This window comes from Phoxinus phoxinus (assembly GCF_949152265.1).
Source record: "Phoxinus phoxinus genome assembly, chromosome: 4".
NCBI classification, from domain to species: Eukaryota; Metazoa; Chordata; class Actinopteri; order Cypriniformes; family Leuciscidae; genus Phoxinus; species Phoxinus phoxinus.
The window spans coordinates 23,842,909-23,863,740 of record NC_136879.1 but is presented as its reverse complement, the minus strand read 5'-3'; the positions used below and the strand labels follow the sequence as shown (position 1 = coordinate 23,863,740).

The window sequence follows — 20,832 nt, the reverse complement described above, 5'->3', positions numbered from 1 at the left end:
AAATACACCTCCTCCAACTGTAACGCCAAAACGCGCAGGTAACGTCACTAAACTTTAATAGTTACTTATATATCAAACAAAAAGCTCTAAAGTTATAAATAAGTTTCCCTGGTACATGATAATAATATTGTCTCTAGCCTATATAACTTGAGTAACAAAGAATTTAAATAGACATGTTGTGACGCCATGTGTTTACAAGTCGGTTGGTCTTCCAGTGGCTTGATGCCATATCTGTCTGCCCACTTTTAATGTGAACTGACAATGATCTATTTAAATGTTCCCCCTCTCATGCGGCAGCAAAGAGATCATGTGCACTGTTTCTGTCTCCATTTGAATTCAGAGGATGCCAGCATGGCACTCGCCCAAAACGTGAATGAATGGAGTGCCGCTGTAAAAGGGGAGCCACCAGACAACCGTTAAACAGTAAAACAAAGAAACAATTTCGGGAATAATAATCTTGCAACTCTGAATGAAATACTTCCAGTAGTGATGACGAGCGCTTAGTTTCGAACCCTTTGCGAATTTTGTTTCGAACCAGTGATGCACTTTCGAAATGTTCAGTGGTTCCCCGGTCAGGGGATCTCTGGATAATCCGTAATTCGTTTGTAATTATAAAACGAAAATACCGTTTTTCTGTTTTTTGTTTCAAAACGAAAAACCAAATAACCGTTTTTGGTGTCAGAATCAAAAAACGAAAAACCAGTTAAAAACGGGCCGTTTTTCGTTTTTGGCGATCATTTTATCGTTATTCCTTTTTGAACAAAGAATGAAGAGAGTCTTTGAACTTCAGTCAATTCGTTTTTCGTTTATAAACCAAAAACGGAGGTCACGTGGTGGATAATCCGTAATTCGTTTTTCTGTTTCAAAACGAAAAACCAAATAACCGTTTTTGGTGTCAGAATCAAAAAACGAAAAACCAATTAGAAACGGTCCGTTTTTCGTTTTTGGCGTTCATTTTATCGTTATTCCTTTTTGAACAAAGAATGAACGAAAAACGGAAGTCACGTGGTCTATTCCTTTTTTGGAAGCGAAAGTAGGCTAACCCTTTCAAAATAAAAGTAACTAGCTATAGTTAGCGAGGTGATTGTAGACTAAAACTGAACTAATATAACGTTTTTTAGGACAACTAAAGTAGCACTGGGTGTGAAAAAAAAACACTTTAGTTAACTGAAATAAAAATAATAAAATAATAACTGGCTGTTAGGGAGAATTAAACATTTGTAAGACCATTGGTGACCTGTAACTTCAGATTAAGACAAGTGAACTCATTTTATATGTAGCTTAGGATAGCAGGTAGCCTATTTATTTATAAGTTTCTATTATTTAATTCACATTTTAGTTTTGTAACATATTTATAGCCCTTCTTGCTATGTGGAAGCTCAACCAGCAGGTCCCCCTTCTGTGCACCGGCTCTTTCTGTGGCGACAACAGGCAACAAGGGTTTGACCTTTTGACTTGTGTTTTTATCAAAGAGAAGGCAAGCACTGCTACCAACAGAAGCTAATCATTGAGTTTGAAGGGTGTGCAGAAATTCACCTGCCTTCCAGCTCCTCTTTCTATGGCACTAAAGCTGCTAAAAACTCTCAGCATCCACCATCTGTTACCCCTTTCTGTGTCAAAAAACAAAACTCTTCCAAAACAAATCTATAAAGTTGTATACTTTTTATTTTCCTTTGCATTTTTCTCCAGTGTAATATACTTATTATGTTAGTAAAGTAGATGAAATATTTTTTTATGCAGCTTGTAGTTCTCATTAGTTATGTAGACCTTGTGTGTGAAACCTAGCCTAACTCAGTTAAAAATTATCTCTAGCTCTGGGACTTTCAGATCTTTTAGTGATCTTTAAGGTTTAATTCTGTTTGATGAACCACCAGGGAAAGGCAGTGCTCTGTACTCTTGGTACTTGTGTAAAGTAAAATAAAAGTGAAGTTAAATCATTTAGTTTTTCTCCCTGGTACTCGTGTCAGGGCCTCCCAGAGTTTCCCCAATACCTGGAGGAACAATACCTGAGCACTGTGTGCAGGGTTTAAGGACTGATGATAGTAGCAAGACTGGCCCCATGCAGTCACCTACCATCACTCTCTCTTCAAATAAATGCTGGACTGGCAGGACAAAGCAGCACACCACTCCTTCCTCCGGCACCATAAAAGGGCCTTGTTGTTACTTTCAAATATTTACATCATGGTTTATGGTAAGCCACATCTTTGAATAGTGGCACTACTTTTGTGGAATTGGATGATGTCAACTTGTGTCTTTAAATACAAATGTACATCATAATGTACAACGGTACAGTGAAGCAGGGCTCTGCATTGCAACTCTTTCACTTGCATATGCCCTTAAATGATTTACAAGCATAGTGGGTGAGTGAAGACTAAAACCTACTGTAAATGTTATAATGTTAATGTTATATTATACTTTTATACATTTATACTAGTTCCTCCTCCAGGTTGTGGTTATAGCCTCTGCCGTGGACAGATGTAGATTTAGCCAGAGCCAGGTGCCAATACCGCCTCCTCCTGAGAGCAACACATTCCCCTTGTAGTGTTTTACATAGATAATAAATAATGTTCACCAATCTTTTTTATATAAAGTGTGGTGTTGGTTGTGCATGTGGCAAAATGGTCTTACAAATGTTTAATTCTCCCTAACAGCCAGTTATTATTTTATTATTTTTAATTTTTATTTCAGTTAACTAAAGTGTTCTAGCCTACTTTAGTTGTCCTAAAAAACGTTATATTAGTTCAGTTTTAGTCTACAATCACCTCGCTAACTATAGCTAGTTACTTTTATTTTGAAAGGGTTAGCCTACTTTCGCTTCTAAAAAAGGAACAGACCACGTGACTTCCGTTTTTCGTTCATTCTTTGTTCAAAAAGGAATAACGATAAAATGAACGCCAAAAACGAAAAACGGACCGTTTCTAATTGGTTTTTCGTTTTTTGATGCTGACACCAAAAACGGTTATTTGGTTTTTCGTTTTGAAACAGAAAAACGAATTACGGATTATCCACCACGTGACCTCCGTTTTTGGTTTATAAACGAAAAACGAATTTACTGAAGTTCAAAGACTCTCTTCATTCTTTGTTCAAAAAGGAATAACGATAAAATGATCGCCAAAAACGAAAAACGGTCCGTTTTTAACTGGTTTTTCGTTTTTTGATTCTGACACCAAAAACGGTTATTTGGTTTTTCGTTTTGAAACAAAAAACAGAAAAACGGTATTTTCGTTTTATAATTACAAACGAATTACGGATTATCCAGAGATCCCCTGACCTTCCCCGCTAGAGGCGATCTCTGTGTGAACCCATGAACCAGTGTCTACGTATTATTATTTTTTGCATTGCCGATCAATTTGTTAAATTTGTAGACATTTAATGACACATATAAAACATTTTTTTTACTTGAGTTGTACAAGCTCTACAATTTAATAACTAGCCTGTTATAAAGACACTTCATATTTATTAGATAATTTGTTATTTGCATTATAGGTCTTCAAAACATTTGAATTTGTTTGTAAAAATATGTTTTATTCATGTTTGGGCTGAGCTGCTTCAATTGATTCAAAGTTTCAAAAAGCTAGTTTCTTCCATCACGTTTGCAAATAGCCTACTGGCTTTACTGCATTTTGTGCAGTCAAGTAAATCAGTTAACAAAAGGCTGTTAACGTGCATGAAATAATCCCCCCCCCCCCCCCCCCCCCCATTCCAATAGTAATAGTGTTTGGACGAAGGAAGTTTGTTTAACTAATGTCCCAACGTGTGCACACATTGAAACTTTTCTTCGTCTTCATACATATGCTATAGCCTACATAATTGACATTCTGCTAATTGTCCGAATTGCTCTGCGTTGTTGGTGGTTATTGGCGGTGTCACTGCGATCAAACTGCTGCCTGTTGTCTGTCATGTATTTGCCATAAAGGTGCGTTCCCGCCATGCCATAATACCGTAATTCTGACCTGTAAAAAGCTTTCACGTTATCGTAGAACTCACAATTACAACTTTAGACTCATAATTTTCTGAGAGCTATGACTTTGTACCATGTAAGTTAACAATACAAGATAAATGTATAAGTCCGAATAAGGACATGAACAGCTCCAAGTACAGTGACCATATTGTCATCTCTTATTTACGGTAATTACGACATAAAGGCTTGTTCGACTTCATGCAGTGCTCCACAGACCGATCAGCGACTGACTTGAAGCAGTGTATGCCGGTTAGAAATTTTGTCCGACTTGAGACAGTGCCGATACCAAGTGATTGTGAGGTATCCCATCAAAGTACCACGAGAGCGATAAGACTCTAGTAGTAGCAGCTTAGCTAGTCATGAGATGTCAACATGGTAGAGCCCATAATTACACTGTAAAAAATTAACATGTGCAGTTGTTGCTTTAGGAATGTATTTCTACCTGATTACCTATTCATTCTAATTTTGTTGTTGTAACCTAATTCAATCAGGTGTATGTAACATAAAACAAGGGAATGTTGTTTTAACTTAATTGAGTTACATTTATGGAGGACCAAACCTGCAGAAATTAAAAATAAATAAATGAATAGATAAATTAATAAATAGATAAATAAATGTGATAAATAGATAAATAAATGTGATAATAGGAAAATAAATAAAGGAATAAACGACTTGATAAAATAAATATGACTCATTTTTAATCAAATTTATTTTTATATTAAAAATATTTTTGTTATTCCCCTTAATGTATTATTTTCTGCTTTTATACATTTTTACATTTAAAAAATCGTTTAAACTTGTATTTATTCGTTATTTATTTATTTTTATATAGGCTATTTATTCTTACATTTATTGTTTAGATTGATTTATTTATGTATTAATTTATTTATTTCCACATGTATTTATTTTTTGATTTATTTATTTATTGATTCATTTATTTTTACATTTCCATGTGTAACATGGAAATGAGGAAGGCGGTCCTTGTGTAGCTTCAGTGCATCATTGGCTGAGAGCTCACGAATAGAATCGCCAGGCCAGCTAATCGATAGTAAGGAGATTTTTCACACACAGAATCAGACACCCAGTGGATGGTTGGTTTTCTAGTTTAATGACTGTTCTCCTGTAATAGATCTTGACTCTAAATAACTGAAATGGTTGCTTTTCTCAACCACCAATGGCTTCTAGGAAAATCGGAACAATCCATGGTTCATTCACGGCACAATGTTTCTTCCTGGTTTCCACGCGCTGTTTGATCCGTTAATAACGGAGAAATGTGAATGTTTCTCTCTAGATCTCGCAGCGATGTTATTACTTCTGTGGCAAATTCAAATGCTTTCTTTACTGGATCTCTTATTAGCGCTGTGTAGTAACAGCGTCGCATGATCACGATCGGCTCGCGCTGCACTGGTCCAAACTGATAAACGGTCCGTGAACCACACAATAACGAGCAGTTTCGTTCCGCTTGCATTATGTTTGCCATTTGATGTTGGGCACTGTTGTGGTCGCGCCGGCGTCTCTTACAGGGAAAAAGGTTGGGAACAACTGACTTAGATCATACAATTGTCATAAAAAAATGTTTAATAAAATATTATAGAAATTGGTGGTTATTGTTCAGTATTTTTTATTTTTTTTTGCCAGCTAAAAGCAAGAAAAAGAAACCATGTCAAGTTGACAGGTCAGAATTGTTTTTATAGCACTTCTGTTACTATCCCCTTCACTTCTAAAATGATGGCTGGTTTGTTTACTTTCCTACGCGTTCTAGTTGAAGTTGCAAGACTACCGTATTTACGCCTTACAACAGAGGAAGAGGATTTGCAAGACGAACAAGCTTGCCTTTCCTCTGGCTGTTCTTCGACGTTCATGTTGGCAAATATCTCTCTTAAAACATCGATAAGCACATCTAATCTAAACAACACATAGTATTTGATGCGTTACCAACTTCATTTGCTAAATTGCGCAACTCTCTAGCTATTTGTAAAATGTCCGCCATAGTAGGCCACACACCTATGCCTGTCACCACCACCGTGACCCGACGTCACTATACAAAGCCAGAGTAATCGAGCAAGCGCTTCAATCAACGATGAACCAATGGTAAGCAAGACCAACCCACCTAATTATCATACAAGACAAAGAAATGTAAAAATAAATGAATCAATAAATCTAAAAATAAATACATGTGGAAATAAATAAATGTAAGAATAAATATAAAAATAAATAAATAACCAATAAATAAAAGTTTAAAACGATTTTTTAAAAATATATAAAAGCAGAAAATACATTAAGGGGAAAAATAATACAAAAATAAATACATTTTATTTTCATATTTATTTTATCAAGTCGTTTATTCCTTTATTTATTTTTATATTATAACATTTATTTATCTATTTGTCACATTTATTCATTTATTTATTCATTTTTAATTTCTGCAGGTTTGGTCCTCCATATACATTGACCCAATATACAATTTCCAATAAAGCTCAACACATTTGACACATGCGTATAGGACAGTATAGTTGTGACTCGTGTCAACTACTGTATTACGTATGGACATCTGCTCTGAAGCACAAAGAACAAAATGGGGTTGTGTTTGGCAGCTTTTGCTGATCTGCAAATTTAGCTTCGATGTGAAATTGTGATTTGAGATTATTATACTCATTATGTTGCACCAAAGTGAAAATCTCAATTGTAAAACAAATATACACCCTTTTGCCTCTTCAGTTTAATTCATTAAAATGAGCTAAAGTAATACAATTTAACATTTTGTCCCAACTTTGGACTGTGTGTGGACACTCAAAAGTTGTATGCTCAGTATAACACTTGTACTTGCTAAGTGGTTCATTATATACATTGTGTATATTGATGCATGACACTTCATTATTGATAAGTAAACCCTAGTAAATAAATAAATAAAAATAGATTGGACAAACATAAATCTAAAAAAGTTAAGTAAAACCTACTAGAGTTAATTAAGTTGACATAAACCAACTACTTTGTGTTGACCCAACTAAACTGATTTATTTTGAATGGACTAAATTGAATTGTGTGTCAAATGTTTCTTTAATTAAATTAAGTAAGGGTAATGGATTCATTTTTTGAGTGTATTTCCATCAAAGTGGAAAATGACTTTCATCATCATTATTAAGTAGTTTTACCTTGCTGGTGAAATCAGGATATTATATCTACTGACAGTTATGCTTCAGTAAAACCTTGTTTTCTCAGGTTGGTTGAATTAAGTTATAATCTGTAATATTAAATAATTTATTCCATTTCAACAAAACCACCTTTTGCTTCAAAGCTTTGTCAACTAGTCTACCATCAAAAAGATCCATTAACCACATTATTTAAACTGATTGGGGCTGTCAACGTCACCCCTAAAGCGCCCTCTGGTGGAACTAAACAGAGTCTGAGTTATTTTCTATAGCCTTGCGTTTGTTATTGTCTTTTTCCATCTTCCAGATATTTGCCTTCAGGTCAAGTAATTAATAGTCAATTACTGTTTGGTTTACAAATGCGTTGTGACAAATATTAAAGAGTTAATTGCTTGTCTCTTATGGACTTGTGATCTGAGTAATCATGAGTAATCATTATCGCCAACAGATAAATTCACTTTAATACAAACAGAAATATCAGACGTCAACCCTAAAATTTTAGATACAATGCTTAGGTGCTTTAGCATGTACAGTTTTTGTGTCCTTCCTTGCAGTATTGGACCTTGTAAAAAACGTCAAGGTGAAACCTGAATAAGATGACATCATCTGTAGTATAACAGTAAACAAAGCAGTTACACATCACGGCCACAGGGCGTCGCTGTTTACGTATTCCTTAACATAGTAAATCCTCTTGTTCAGTCACATAGCTTATTTCCAAAACATTTCGATTTTTAGGTTACCTTTATGCTGTCTGATAGGAGTGTCTAAATTTTCATTTCCAAGTAGGCTACAGATTTCTCTTCATTTTTGATGGCACGCTCCAATACACTGCATTTAATTCATGTGCCAGAGCACGACTTTATGCAACACTGGGAAAGGCTTTGTGAAGCAACATTCTGATATTTATGTTGTACATAACTGGAAAATTCAAAAACGTTTAGAGTCTTAAATGTGCTGCAATGTTTAATTGGCTGATGCAGAACATTTCTGTTGATTTTGCTATATTAAAGGGATAGTTCACTTTAAAATGAAAATGATGTCATCATATAATCACCCTCAAGTTGTTTCAAACCTGTATGAATTTCTTTCTTCTGCTGAACACAAAGGAAGATATTTTGAAGAATGTCGGTAACCAAACAGTTAACTGTTCACATTGACTGCCATAGTATTTTTTTTTTCCTACTCTGGCAGTCAATGGGACCAGTTAACTATTTTGTTACTGACATTCTTCAAAATATCTTCCTTTGTGTTCAGCAGAAGAAAGAAATTCATACAGGTTTGAAACAACTTGAGGGTGATTATATGATGACATCATTTTCATTTTAAAGTGAACTATCCCTTTAATGAACCAGTTTATAATACAATGCATAGGCCTACATGGACCGATAACTTCCGATATTAAGTATAAACTTCCGATATTAAGTATAAAATCCTAGAACTCTGTCACTACAGTAGCTACGGAAGAAAAAAAACAGGACAGTTTTCTAAAAAAAGAAATGTTTACTTCAGACACATTCTTGAATGTCAAACAAAGCTGCATTGTTGTAATTAGAGTGGTATTCAAAGTACAGTTAAAGGACCTTATGACGGCAAATACTAAAAATATTTGTAAAAACTAATATGATAGTGCACTACAGATCTACATGAACCAGATACTTGTGCTATGCACCTTCAGAGAAACAGTTCAAATCATATTCAACCTTACGCTGTTCCTGGCAAGAACTACCACTAACAAAAAACAAAGATAAAAAATAAAAATGTAAAGACTGAAGACACATAGTGTTAACTTTACAAAAGGAGAATAACACTGTACATCTTAAAAACGTCGCATATACACAGCCTAACAATTCTTGTTTCTGCTGTATTACGTTTGAAGATGTGAATAGTGTACAATTGGGTTTATGGCATGAACAAGAACTTAGGCTATATCAGGAGCTAATCTACTCATCATCATCCTCATCTTCGTCCTCCTCCTCCTCCTCTTCGTCTTCGTTCTCATCATCATCCTCCCCACCATCTTTTTTAGACAAGCCAGCAATTCCCTTCGTGCGGTATAGGGCAATATCCTACAGAAGATTCAAAAAGTTAACAAAAAGGGCAGGTGCAATTTCAAGTTTGAGAATATTACAGAGACTATACACTACCTTGTCGTACTTCTCCTTAAGCTTCGCAGCTTTCTTCTCATAGGGCTGCTTCACCTCAGCGGCTGAGCCATTCCACATTTCTCCCAGCTTCTTGGCAATGTCTCCGATGGTGAGACCTGGGTGCTCACCTTTAATCTTAGGGCGGTAGTCACCACAGAAAATAAAGAACGCCGACCTTGAGGGGGGGGATGGGAAACATGTATTCAAACCAAACCATCTTGAAAAATGCTTTATTTTCAAAAGCAGTACAAAGCTTGAACATACGGTGGTCTCTTGGGCGCGTTGGGATCCTTAAATCGCCTCTTCTTCTCTCCTTTCGGTGGGATGTAGTTCTTCATTTCTCTCTCATAGCGAACCTTATCTTGTTTGGCCATATCCTCAAACTTACCCTTCTCCTTGGCAGACATTGTCTGTTCAGAACGAGAAAAGGCTGTTTTAAAAAGTGCAAGTTACATTACAAAACAGATTTTTGCAAAGATTTTTCTAAGTAAGCCTAAAGGCACAACACATATAATATTTATGCACATTTTTTCAGAACAGTACCTTCCATCGCTCTGAACACTTCTTGGAGAATTCAGAAAAGTTAACGCTGGCTTCAGGGTGCTTCTTTTTGTGTTCTTCACGACAGGTTTGCACAAAGTAGGCATAAGAGGACATCTTTCCCCTGGGCTTCCTTGGATCTTTACCCATATTTACTCTCTGGGGGAAAAAAATTCTCAACTAAATGAAGGTGACAAGCTATACTCATTTTATAATTTGTAACCTTGCACAATTATATTATATAATATATAATATAATTATTTTTATATATTCACTATTATATATAGTCCAATTATATATTATATACACATATATATATATATATATATACACACATCATTACAACACATAAAATATACTAAAAAATGTATATATATATATATATGTATATGGATTAATGTATTTGCTTCCTGTAAATGCTTCCTAAATGTAGTTCTAAAATTACTAAACTAGTAAATGTACTTCTAAAATGTATTTGTTCATTATATATATATATATATATATATATATATATATATATATATATATATATTATATAGTCATTATTATGTACTGTGAGGGACATATTTGCACTAACTAAAAAAATAATTAATGATGAAATGTGCTGTGAAATCATATTATTGAGATGGACGGTGAGATGCACAAAGACCCCCTTCAGGTTCAGGGTGAAAGACAAGGACATCCTCCATTTCGTGAATAAAATAATATATTAAATGCTTTAATATTCATTTCCACTATTTTATTTTCCATTATGTGTATTTCTCATTAACGGAACATTGATAGCATGATCGACCATGAGCGGGCAGATAGATTACATAGGGCCCGCCTTAAAATGCCTAAATGCGGCAACAATAATATTTCTTCTTCCATTTTGAAAAAGCCGTCTTCATGAGAGAAAGTCCCCCTCAATTGTCTCCTCCCACATTCCTGTGTAATTTCTAGGACCTAAAATCACCGCACTTTGTCCGTTTTTCGCCCTTGTCCCGCCGCCTTCCGATATTTCGCCTCCCCTATGGAAGAAGTCGGTCGGTATGGACACAGTGTCTGTAACTATAAGCGCAATGCAATGGGAGTTTCGCTCTCGTAAGGCCGCCGTTCAACTGGAGCCACATGAGCACAGCTAGCAGAGCCAACATGGCTTCCTCTCGCTCTCTCCCTTTATGTCTGCTAGCCAGAGCCGCATACACACACACACACACGACTGGCGGTGGGAAACAGTATAAATATAATTTTATCCCCTTTCTCGCTCGAGTTCTTATGGAAAACACCGGCGTTCCCTGAAATAGACCCTCTGACCCTTTATACGAGTTGAAAAAGCAATGCAAACGAGCTTGGATTAATTTATTTTTATTAGTTAAGTTGAATGTCGCTTACACCCCGTCCGTCTCCATCCCCCGCCACTCACAGACAAAACGCAGAGTAGCCTATCCTCCGCAAGCCAACCATATAATATTACAGAACACGGCCGCACACGTCCCGTTCAAAGAGAAAAATGCACAAAATGACGAGTAACTTACATACCCTCGGGACTGGTAAATCTATCCGAGGTGTTATTTTAGTGTTTTTGTGTCAATGCCAAGCACGTCACTGACGTGACACAATAACACCCCAAAAAGACCTCAAAGGCTAACTGCTTTAGCTGGGATGGCTAAGTTACCTGACAAATATTACATCCCACCCTAAAAAAAGACTATTCTAATACTGTCATTTCACAAGGAAAATGCTATATTTTTTTATCTTCAGACGATTTTCCCATTCAGGACATTTCACTATGACTGATGACTGGCGAATAGATTCTGACAAAGATTGCTCGCCCTGCGTTCGCGAAATTAACACGCATCTACCAAGGGAAATGTGTTATAATATACGACGCAATTTAAAAAATGGTTAATTAAGGCCTTGACAAGCATATTTTGACAAAACTCACCAGTCTTCTCTATTTGCAGCTTCTGTGGATGCCTAGATAATGGAGCTTTGAAGTACAATAACACCGATGCGCGCTCTTCCAAGTCCTTGCAGAACCCTCCGCTCAGGAGAGACACAGTATACAGTCACGAATCCTATTGGCTACCGCCAAGTCCTGAGCGCCCGTGATTGGCTATCGGCGCACTATAGTCCCTACGAGAGCTGAGGTGTGGTTGGCTGTTCATCGACGAAACGTCACATTTTTTCAACGGCGCGTGAATATGAAAAAACATACATTGGTGCAAGTGCAATAGTTTCAGACACCGTTTTGAACTGCTGTGAACATACTGTAGTACATGTAAGCACACCGTTGTCGTTGAAGTAAAGGTTTCAAATTTTATTATGAATATTTGATTTAAAAACATAGTATTTCAAAGATTTCACTGCACAAATACACGCTGATAACTGTCGGAAGAGAAAAAGAAGAAAAGTGTTAGCCTACTTTCCCAGGGTGCGAATTACAGGAGTTTGGAGGGGACCCTGACCCTAATGACTGTTTTAATCGCCCTAGATAATTAACACAAATTGTTGTGAGTTTTACAAAGTACATTAAACATATTTAATTCTGTATATTTGGTAAGGGACGCTTCACAAATTATTTTTGCCGCAAACAAAATATGCAACCATACAGCAACAGTACGTAGCCTAGCTACGCATCGCCAAATTGTCTGATGAGAACGCAAAGCATACATTACTGTCAATATGTATCACTCAATTGCGTTCACATGTATCCCGTACTGTTTTGAACTCATGCAAATGCAAAATCTGATTTAGATCCCTATAGCTACACGAATTTTACATTCAACAAACTGAACATTTGAATTATAATAATTGATAATGTATTCATTAATTGATTAGTTTTTTCTTTCTTTTATAAAATTGTTTTATAACACGCGGATTTAATAAACGTGCCACAGATGAATCACAGGCAATGTTTTAGGACTTTATATTTTAATGATGTCATCGTTGTTAGTGAGTTTGTAATGGTAATCTTTACATTTTCTGTAACATGAATAAAACAAAAAAAGACTGAGTAGCCTATCATCTTTCATAGCCCCTTGACAAATCTCACAATCAGCGTTGTAAATTCTCCAAGAACTCAAGACGGTAAACCTGTGCTGACTTTTTAATTTATTTTGATAAAGGATGTAATATATTTGGTCGAGAATTTATTTTATTTTATTATTGTTGCTGTTGCTGTTGTTGTTATTATTAGGCTATTATTACTATTTTTATTATTTATAATTGGTACTTTTTATTCCTCACATGTAACCTACCATATTATTATCGCATTTCCATTCCTTATTCATGTATGTTTTTGTGATTCCTGGCAATAATAGTAGGCAAAAAAATAAAAATAAAAAATAAATCTTGAAATGCACTAGGCCTATATCATATTTTCCACTGAGCGGCGCTACGCCCAAATAAAATCGAACTGGCTCGATTCTCAAGGATATACTGATTCTGTTTCTTTAACGTTAACGATTTGTTTAGTATTAAGAAACGTGATAAAAGAAATAGCCTAGCTTGTAGACTATTATAATCCTAATGCATGTAGGGCTACATCCTTTTCATGTTTTACTATTTTGTTTTGCATAGGCTATAGGGTAATTATTTCAGTCAAACTTGAATACATGGAATATAGATTTCAGTGTGCTGTCTACAACCTCTTTGGACGCTTGACACTGTCAGCTGGTTTTGGGGTTTTCCTCGTACGTGGAGAAAGTCACACGCAGAGCGTCAGTTCGCTTTCGCGCACTCGTTGTTGTGCGTTTCCTATAACAACGCCATCTTACAAATAACATCCGATTAGATGGACATTAATGCACATTAACAGGCTAAAAAGTTTATCTTCTTGATTCTCACGGTGAACAGCATAGAAACCACAGAGACACAATGTCGTTTGGACAACAGAGTCAGATATTTCATATCTGTCAAGACAACCATGGCAAATTATGGTTAGACAAGTTTATTGTGATTTTAATATGCTATATTTAATTTAATTTTCAGTGTTACTTCAGTATAATTCATGTTTTTTCGCTGTGCATTTTAGTGTAGATGTTATCAAAAAGTGGGATGTGTATTAAACTTCTCATAAAAGTGATTTCATCTATAGACCTATCTATTCCAACTCTAATATGGTGAGTTTCCTGTTAACAGAAGTGATGCAAAATGTCTGAGTTGAGAATCATCTCTTTCTTTCTTTTTTATCAAACACAAGGCCGAAAACATCTGGCAAGATAGGCCTATATCGAAATCCATATGCATTGGATGATCCAATGGGAGCAACTGCATACAGTGAAGACTTCTGCTGGAAGCCTGTGTCAAAGACTGCCTGTATAAGGTCTGCCACAGCATCAGGAAACAGAAGGAACAACCCACACCCAAGCCAGGTAAATGGCACATTTTGTAATTTGCTGTGTTTGTAGAGTATAATTTGAAAGTGTCTGCTTGTGCTAATGCTTGTATGAATGTGCGTAGCCTATTTGTGTTCTATGGAAGAAAGAAAGTCATAGCCTACATGGAAAAACTTTAGAATGTACAATCCTAAAAATAAAGGTTCCAAAGGTTTTTTTTTTTTTTTTACAAAGATTCTATAAGAACCATCTTTGGTTCCACAAAGAAGCTTTCATTGAATAGTTCTTAAAATAACCATTTTTATTTCTTAAGGCCCGTTCACACCAGGAACGATAACTATAAAGATAATAACGATAACGATATAGTTCTAAAAATCGTTCTCTATTAAAGAATAACAGAGATCACACCACAACTGTAACGATAAATATTAGGAACGATATCATTTGGATCACTTTTAGAACGATTTTTTCCCAGCTGCCGAACAATAAAACTGACAGCCAATCAGAATCCACTCGAATTTAAAGGGCTCGTGGATTTAAAATGCAGATGTTAATCGCCGAGGTACAGAAAAATCCAACACTGTTTGACAAGTCAAAACCCCTTTTCAAGGACAAGTAAAAAAATGGATATGTAGCAATCGGTCGTACCCTTGGAATAAAAGGTGAGAAGTATTAACGATTAGATCCTTATGCAGGCTAGCAAATCCTAGAGTAACAAAATTACCTCAGGTAACGTTAGCCTATGCAGCGCTAGTTTTGACAACATTCTATTGTTTCCTTTGAAGTTGCAGTGATTTATTGAAGCTTAAAAATGTAAAGCGCATTGCAGCAGCACAGCCTGCACAGTGAGACTGGCTCACTCATTGTGTTGACACAACTGCACATCCAATGGCGAAGGCGCCTCCAACGTATGCGCCAAACAGCTAACAGCGCGGCGACATACTTCAGCGACAAACTCTGTCTCTGTGTCCTCCGGAAAAATTTGAAGCTATCGCCGTCGAAACAAGCCTTCTCTGTTAGAATGAGCCTTTCACAGCGGACTGCGCCCTTCTCTCCGAAGTCGCTTCTGTCGCCATTCTCCTGTGGCCATCCGGCGATCGACATAAATCCTTTTCTCTAAAACTGTAACGTTATACAGTTTGAAAGAGCTGAACGAGCGTTGTTCCAAATGCCTCGTTCCACATCCACCACGTGCGGATCCCATCTGCACGAGGGCGACGGGCACTACCCATGCTGAAGCCGGGCTCTCTGCTGGCGGCTGCTCTCTCTGCGAGGGCATGCCTGTTTCGGTGCTGCGGACGCGGCTAGCTCCACTCTTTCGTTTCCCGCTCTGCTTCTCCCGAGGAAGAAGAAGCGCCGCAGCCAGCGACAGCCCGAGGTTATGGAGGTTAGCGAGCCCACGCCGGCCACGTCCCTGCGTGCCTCGCTTTCTCCTGCCCTAACACCTTCTCCGTTTCCGCAACGCTCTCCTCCGTGGACGGCGCAGCGGAAAAGGGCCATGAGTCGTTGCCGCCCCTCGAAGAGGTCGTGGCCGCTCACCTCTGCCCAAACGCTACTGCTAGCTGGAGAGCTAGAGCAACTCATCTGAACAGGCCTTGCCGCAGCACGTCAGCTCTCGCCGGACGAGCTTTTGCCGCCTCCGGTCAAGCTGCTTCGGCCCTGCACACGATGGCCGTGTTGCAAGTCTACCAGGCCAAACTCCTCCAGTCGATGGACGAGGCTGGCCCGGACCCTGAGGCCTTCCACAACCTCAGGAGCGCCACTGACCTAGCCTTGCATGCTACCAAGGCTACCGCGCAGGCTATCAGACGTAGCATGGCTAACCTGGTTGTGCTTGAGCGCTATCTCTGGCTCAACCTCACAGAGATCAAGGAGGCTAATAGAACGATGTTCCTCGACGCGCCTATCTCCAGCTCCGGTCTCTTCGGCCCGGCGGTGAAGGGGTTTTCAGAGAGGTTCACCGAAGCCCAGAAGTCGTCTCAGGCTATGAGACACTTCCTGCCGAAGCGCTCCAGCTCCGTGGCTTTGGGCCTACTAGCCTCGTCTCTGCCCAAGAACACAGCGAAGCAGGTCCCTCAGCCCCGCCCTGCGGCTGAGACCCACCGCCACTCGCAGCCATCTAAGCACTACCCACAGCCCCGGCGCCAGGGCCCCCGACCCACTATTGCGTCGGATCCTGGACCGCCGAAATCCTCCTAGCAACGGGGGTAAAAAGACCGGGTTCGTGTCTCGCTCTAGCGACTAGAGCGAGACCTAGAGTCTAGCCGGACCGCCCTCTAAGAAACCCACCATTCTCGCAGCTCCCTGTTCAGCTCAGGCGACTGGAGAATTTTGTATTGTAGCAAACGGGCCCACTGCACTGCTCGCGGCCCCGCTCACAAACGCCGTTTTCATGGGGACCCCAATAAAACGCAAAAAGAGCATGTTTTGAACACACGGGTTCCCGGTCCCCCTACACTAGGTGGCCCTCTCCCAGTTGTAACTATGACTTTGCCTGAGGCGCAAGCCTTCTCAGTCAAACTAACACTCAGTATGTGCAATAATCACAACATAAAGGTATCCAGTCCCCCTGTTAGGTGGCCCGTTCCTAAACATGTGTCAAACCCTAGCCACAAAGGCCCTGGCCTGGCAAGCCATTCCCGGTGTGTCGAGTTGGGTTATAAACACTATAAAGCGAGGCTACTCGCTCCAGTTCGCTCAAATTATCTCCACGACTGGCTGGTTTTGGCACAGTCACGGGCCGAACTGCTGATGCACAGGGATTTGATTCTCAGCCATTTGCAATGCCTGGGACTCAAAATCAATTTGGCCAAGAGCAAACTAACACCCAGCCAGAATGTGGTCTTTCTGGGCACAGTTATAGACTCTACAACTATGAGAGTGTGTCTCACAACAGAGCGCTCTCTATACAACGGCTAACAGCCTCCTTCAAAAGGAGCGCGCGCACCCCCCTCAGAGAGTTTCAGAAAATTATTGGTCTCATGGCAGCCGCATCGCCAGTACTCCATATGGGACTACTGCATACGCGCCCGCTACAGCACTGGCTCAAACGCCGCATGCCATGGTCCTGTGGGTTTCCCATTCAGGACATTTTTGCGGCGGCCGGCTGGTCTTCACCCTCCACTTTTGTTAGGTTTTACAACTTGGAGGTTCCTTTCCTGCAGGCGAAGGTCCTTTCTGTATGATTAAGACTCGACTAGTCTGGTCTTATCTATATATTTATGTCACTGATCATAAGCACACTATCCCTTACTATGAACCAGCCTCTGGCTGTTTTAGTCCCCGTATACATGTATTAGACCCGAGGTTTCTGGTCTATACGCAATACTCTTTCCCTATCTCAGGGAACCGAGGTTCTGACAGTAACCGAGTAGTTTTTATTCCCCTATTGACTTCGTCAGCTAAATTCGCTGTCAGATTAGATCGATTACACTAGCTAGCTAGATTCACTGTTTAGATGCGCTCAAAACGTAGCATGCTGAGGACATCTGCTGCCTGGTAAAAGACGTGTAAACAAACTGATATTGATTAATTCGAAAGTATAAATAAAAAGTGTCTTCAAAAGAATCAAAGTGACGGATTCTCCCAACTCATCTCGTCTCTTAAGGCTATCGTGTACCCAAAAGCGCTTGTTTTTCTTTTGATGGTTTTGTGTAACGGAAAGCAGCAGCAGGTCATCCATTTTTGGTACTTTGAAACCGCAGCGTGGACGCGCACGTGCTTAGAATAAAAAGATTGTTATTGTTCGTTGGTGTAGACGCGAATAATAGTTATAATTATATTTATATACGTTATAATTATCGTTATAGTTATACTTTTTGGTGTGAACGGGCCTTAAAGGCTAGTGTGAAGAACATAGTGTGAATAACTGGAAACTTTTTTCCTGTTTAAAAAACATTGGAAAGAGTGTACTACCATAATTGTATCTCTTGTGTCAAGGCATTCATGGTGTGGAGACATAATGCAGATCAAATTAAACACTGTGATGGTAGTTCCTCTCTTCAACTTGCTTTGACTGAGAAGGAAATCCAAAAGGCTCTGAGTGCCCAGTACAGGTCAACCTACCAGACTGACTTTATTAGATTACCTCAAGGTGAGTTCTAAGAATTACATTATAGGTGTATACACACTGAAAGGCATTTGAATCTTATTTAATTTCAAGGTCTTGTGGTTCCAAATATAATCTTATTATGACTGAAACATCTCAATGTCTTTGTTATTCTGTCTGAATCACAGGGATTATGAAGAACCATGCAATCTGTGCTCCTTTTAACCACAGTCATGCTGTCCACTACTATACCCAGACTGAAATGAGACACAACTACCGCCCACCTCAATCAAAACTTGAGCTTCTGGGGAACAACTCTCGCTATGGGTGCAATAAGCTGCATGGTATAGCAGCAAGGGGTATCGGTAAGCTTTGGCAAACCTGCAACACTTCTGTTTCAACTAGGCTTAAACTACATTGTTTGAAATTTAAGACAACCCACCCTGTCAATAGCCAAAACACAATGCAAACACAAACAAGTAGACTAGACATACAATGAATTACAAGTTGAATTGCAAGTTAATTGACTTAATCCATCAGTTGACAATTACAAAGTACACTTTATAATCATTCAATTATTGTTAAATAATTGCCTTATTATGCCCTTTTACAAAGTCTTGAGGGTCTTAAAAGGGTCTACTAGAATAGGTTTTCATGGTCAAAAAAATTATTATTTTTCACATATTTTACATTGTTGCAGCACCTCTCTTCCCAGTCTGTAAGTAACGCTCTATTTACTTCCTGTCTCTATGAAACCACTCCTTCCAAAAAATGCAATGTGCTCTGATTGGTTGGCTGGACCAGTGTGTTGTGATTGGCCAACGGGTTTGAGCATGTTTCAGAAATATCCCACCCCTTACAATTACTGAAAGTTTCAACACACTTGTGTAAAGCTTATATATTTATATCTCAACCAAATCAACCAGGCCAAAGTCCCTTTCAAGAAAAGTCTGTTCACTCGGCGGCCATATTTGCAATGCCTCCGGGCAGCTATTTCGGGCATCCAAGACCAAGTCCTATCTATTTGAATGGGGGAATCCTGAAATATCAAAAACTGCTTGTCGAACTCACAAATAAATAACATGTTTCAAATCAACAACCAAATCTGACATGAACTGTCCCATAAATGTTGTTTCTTATAATAAAATAGCGTTAAAAAAGCTTATTTTCAAGCTAGAACAGCCAATGCTCATGTGCAGGCTTAAGTGTGAGCTTCTAACGGCAGCTCCAATGACGTAATGCCTTTATCAATCAGTGATTGGCTCTTTTACTTACAAGGCGGTATCTACAGTATTCCGCCATAATGTGTGTTGCAGTTTCTCCCATTTATAAGTAATAGGAGTGAACTGTCTTTCTACTGTATATCTATAGTCTTTGACAAGGACTCATCCCTTTATTTGTATGTATGCCTTGGGTGGGAACTATTTAAATGAGGAACATTGTGACGTGGAAAACTCAACAGTATAATCGTGGCGTTTCAGGAGGGAGTTCAGAAATGGTACTTAATGATAAAGTCATTTTTGTGCTTTGTAGCTTTGCAGACCTTTTTCATACTCAAACAGCAACATTTACACATTAAAGAAAGCTGAAAATGTTTAAAAAAAAAACGCAAAATAGGTTTTATGGCACCAGTATGGCACACAAACAAACTAGAGAAGAATGACACACTTTTCTTTTGCATTTTAGTCCCAACAGTGTTTCACAGCCACATCAATAATCAGGAAAACAGCAAACTGCAGACCACCTACAATATGCATTTTGGAAGCAGACATACAGATGTCTCCTCAGTGCTCAAATCAATCCCACCTCAGACGTTTCGACAGATTTGTAAGAAATTATCTGATAAAGGTGAGAAAGAGTGATGCTGTGTGTTCTTACTGAATATTTAGAATACTTAAGTTCAACTAAATTATTAAATTAAGTATTTACTGTTAGAAATGTAAAAAAATAAAATCCCCTGATTTTAAGATTTCTGTGATTTTAAAACTTCACACTAAAATCAAACAAATTAGATCAGTCGAATCAAAAGTTGTTATACTTCATTATTACGTAATTATAACGAGCATCCTTCTAGAAATCCTACCGATCTTGCTTGAAAAGCAGAAATAAATATAATTCCTACAGTGTAGCCTGTTACTGTGTTTTAAGTGTTTTATATATTTTTTATTATTTTGTCTTTTACCAGAAAAGAAAGATGTGAAGACATTGCACATAAGCAGCTCCTCTTCTGATAGATGTAAGGTGAAGAATACTGGTGTATTCATGCAAGCCCCTTCCACACTGGAGAGGATGTCTGCCTGGCCTGGGCCTTTATAAACATGGCAATCTTAATCATAAAAAGCTGAATATTTGTGCTGTATTTTTTAGGGTTCTGATTTTCTTCCAGGAGTCAGAACACTCCTAATATAATGATATGCCTTTATGCATCTTTGATGATGTGCTTAATATAATAAAACACACAAAATAAACTGAAAACAGACATAAGTCATTTTTACTATACACAGTTCTTTTTTTGTTGTTGAGATTTTTACTATGATGAAAATACAAGGAAAAAATATAATTAATCATTTGTCTCTTGAGAATAATAAACCTCTTGAGATTTTGTACTGGAGAATACGGCCCTATAGTCCTGAGATATTGTATGTATTATGACTTTATAAAAATAATA

General features: G+C 38.2%; 2 protein-coding genes across 2 annotated transcripts; one reads left to right on the top strand and one right to left on the bottom strand.

Annotated features, from left to right (window-relative positions):
• Positions 1 to 4: 4 nt before the first annotated feature.
• tex26 (testis expressed 26) lies at positions 5 to 20,798 on the top strand. Its single transcript, XM_079610853.1, has 6 exons — positions 5 to 38; positions 13,981 to 14,152; positions 18,056 to 18,209; positions 18,353 to 18,529; positions 19,851 to 20,012; positions 20,350 to 20,798. The coding sequence occupies exons 2-6, from the start codon at positions 14,039 to 14,041 to the stop codon at positions 20,478 to 20,480; spliced, it is 738 nt and encodes a 245-aa protein (XP_079466979.1). The 5' UTR covers positions 5 to 38; positions 13,981 to 14,038; the 3' UTR covers positions 20,481 to 20,798.
• Positions 7,553 to 11,880, bottom strand: hmgb1b (high mobility group box 1b). The gene is made up of 5 exons (XM_079610854.1): positions 11,722 to 11,880; positions 9,798 to 9,953; positions 9,519 to 9,664; positions 9,255 to 9,429; positions 7,553 to 9,176 (listed from the first exon to the last, which is right to left on the bottom strand). Exons 2-5 carry the CDS (start codon positions 9,942 to 9,944, stop codon positions 9,051 to 9,053), a joined length of 594 nt encoding a protein of 197 aa, XP_079466980.1. The 5' UTR covers positions 9,945 to 9,953; positions 11,722 to 11,880; the 3' UTR covers positions 7,553 to 9,050.
• Positions 20,799 to 20,832: the final 34 nt, after the last annotated feature.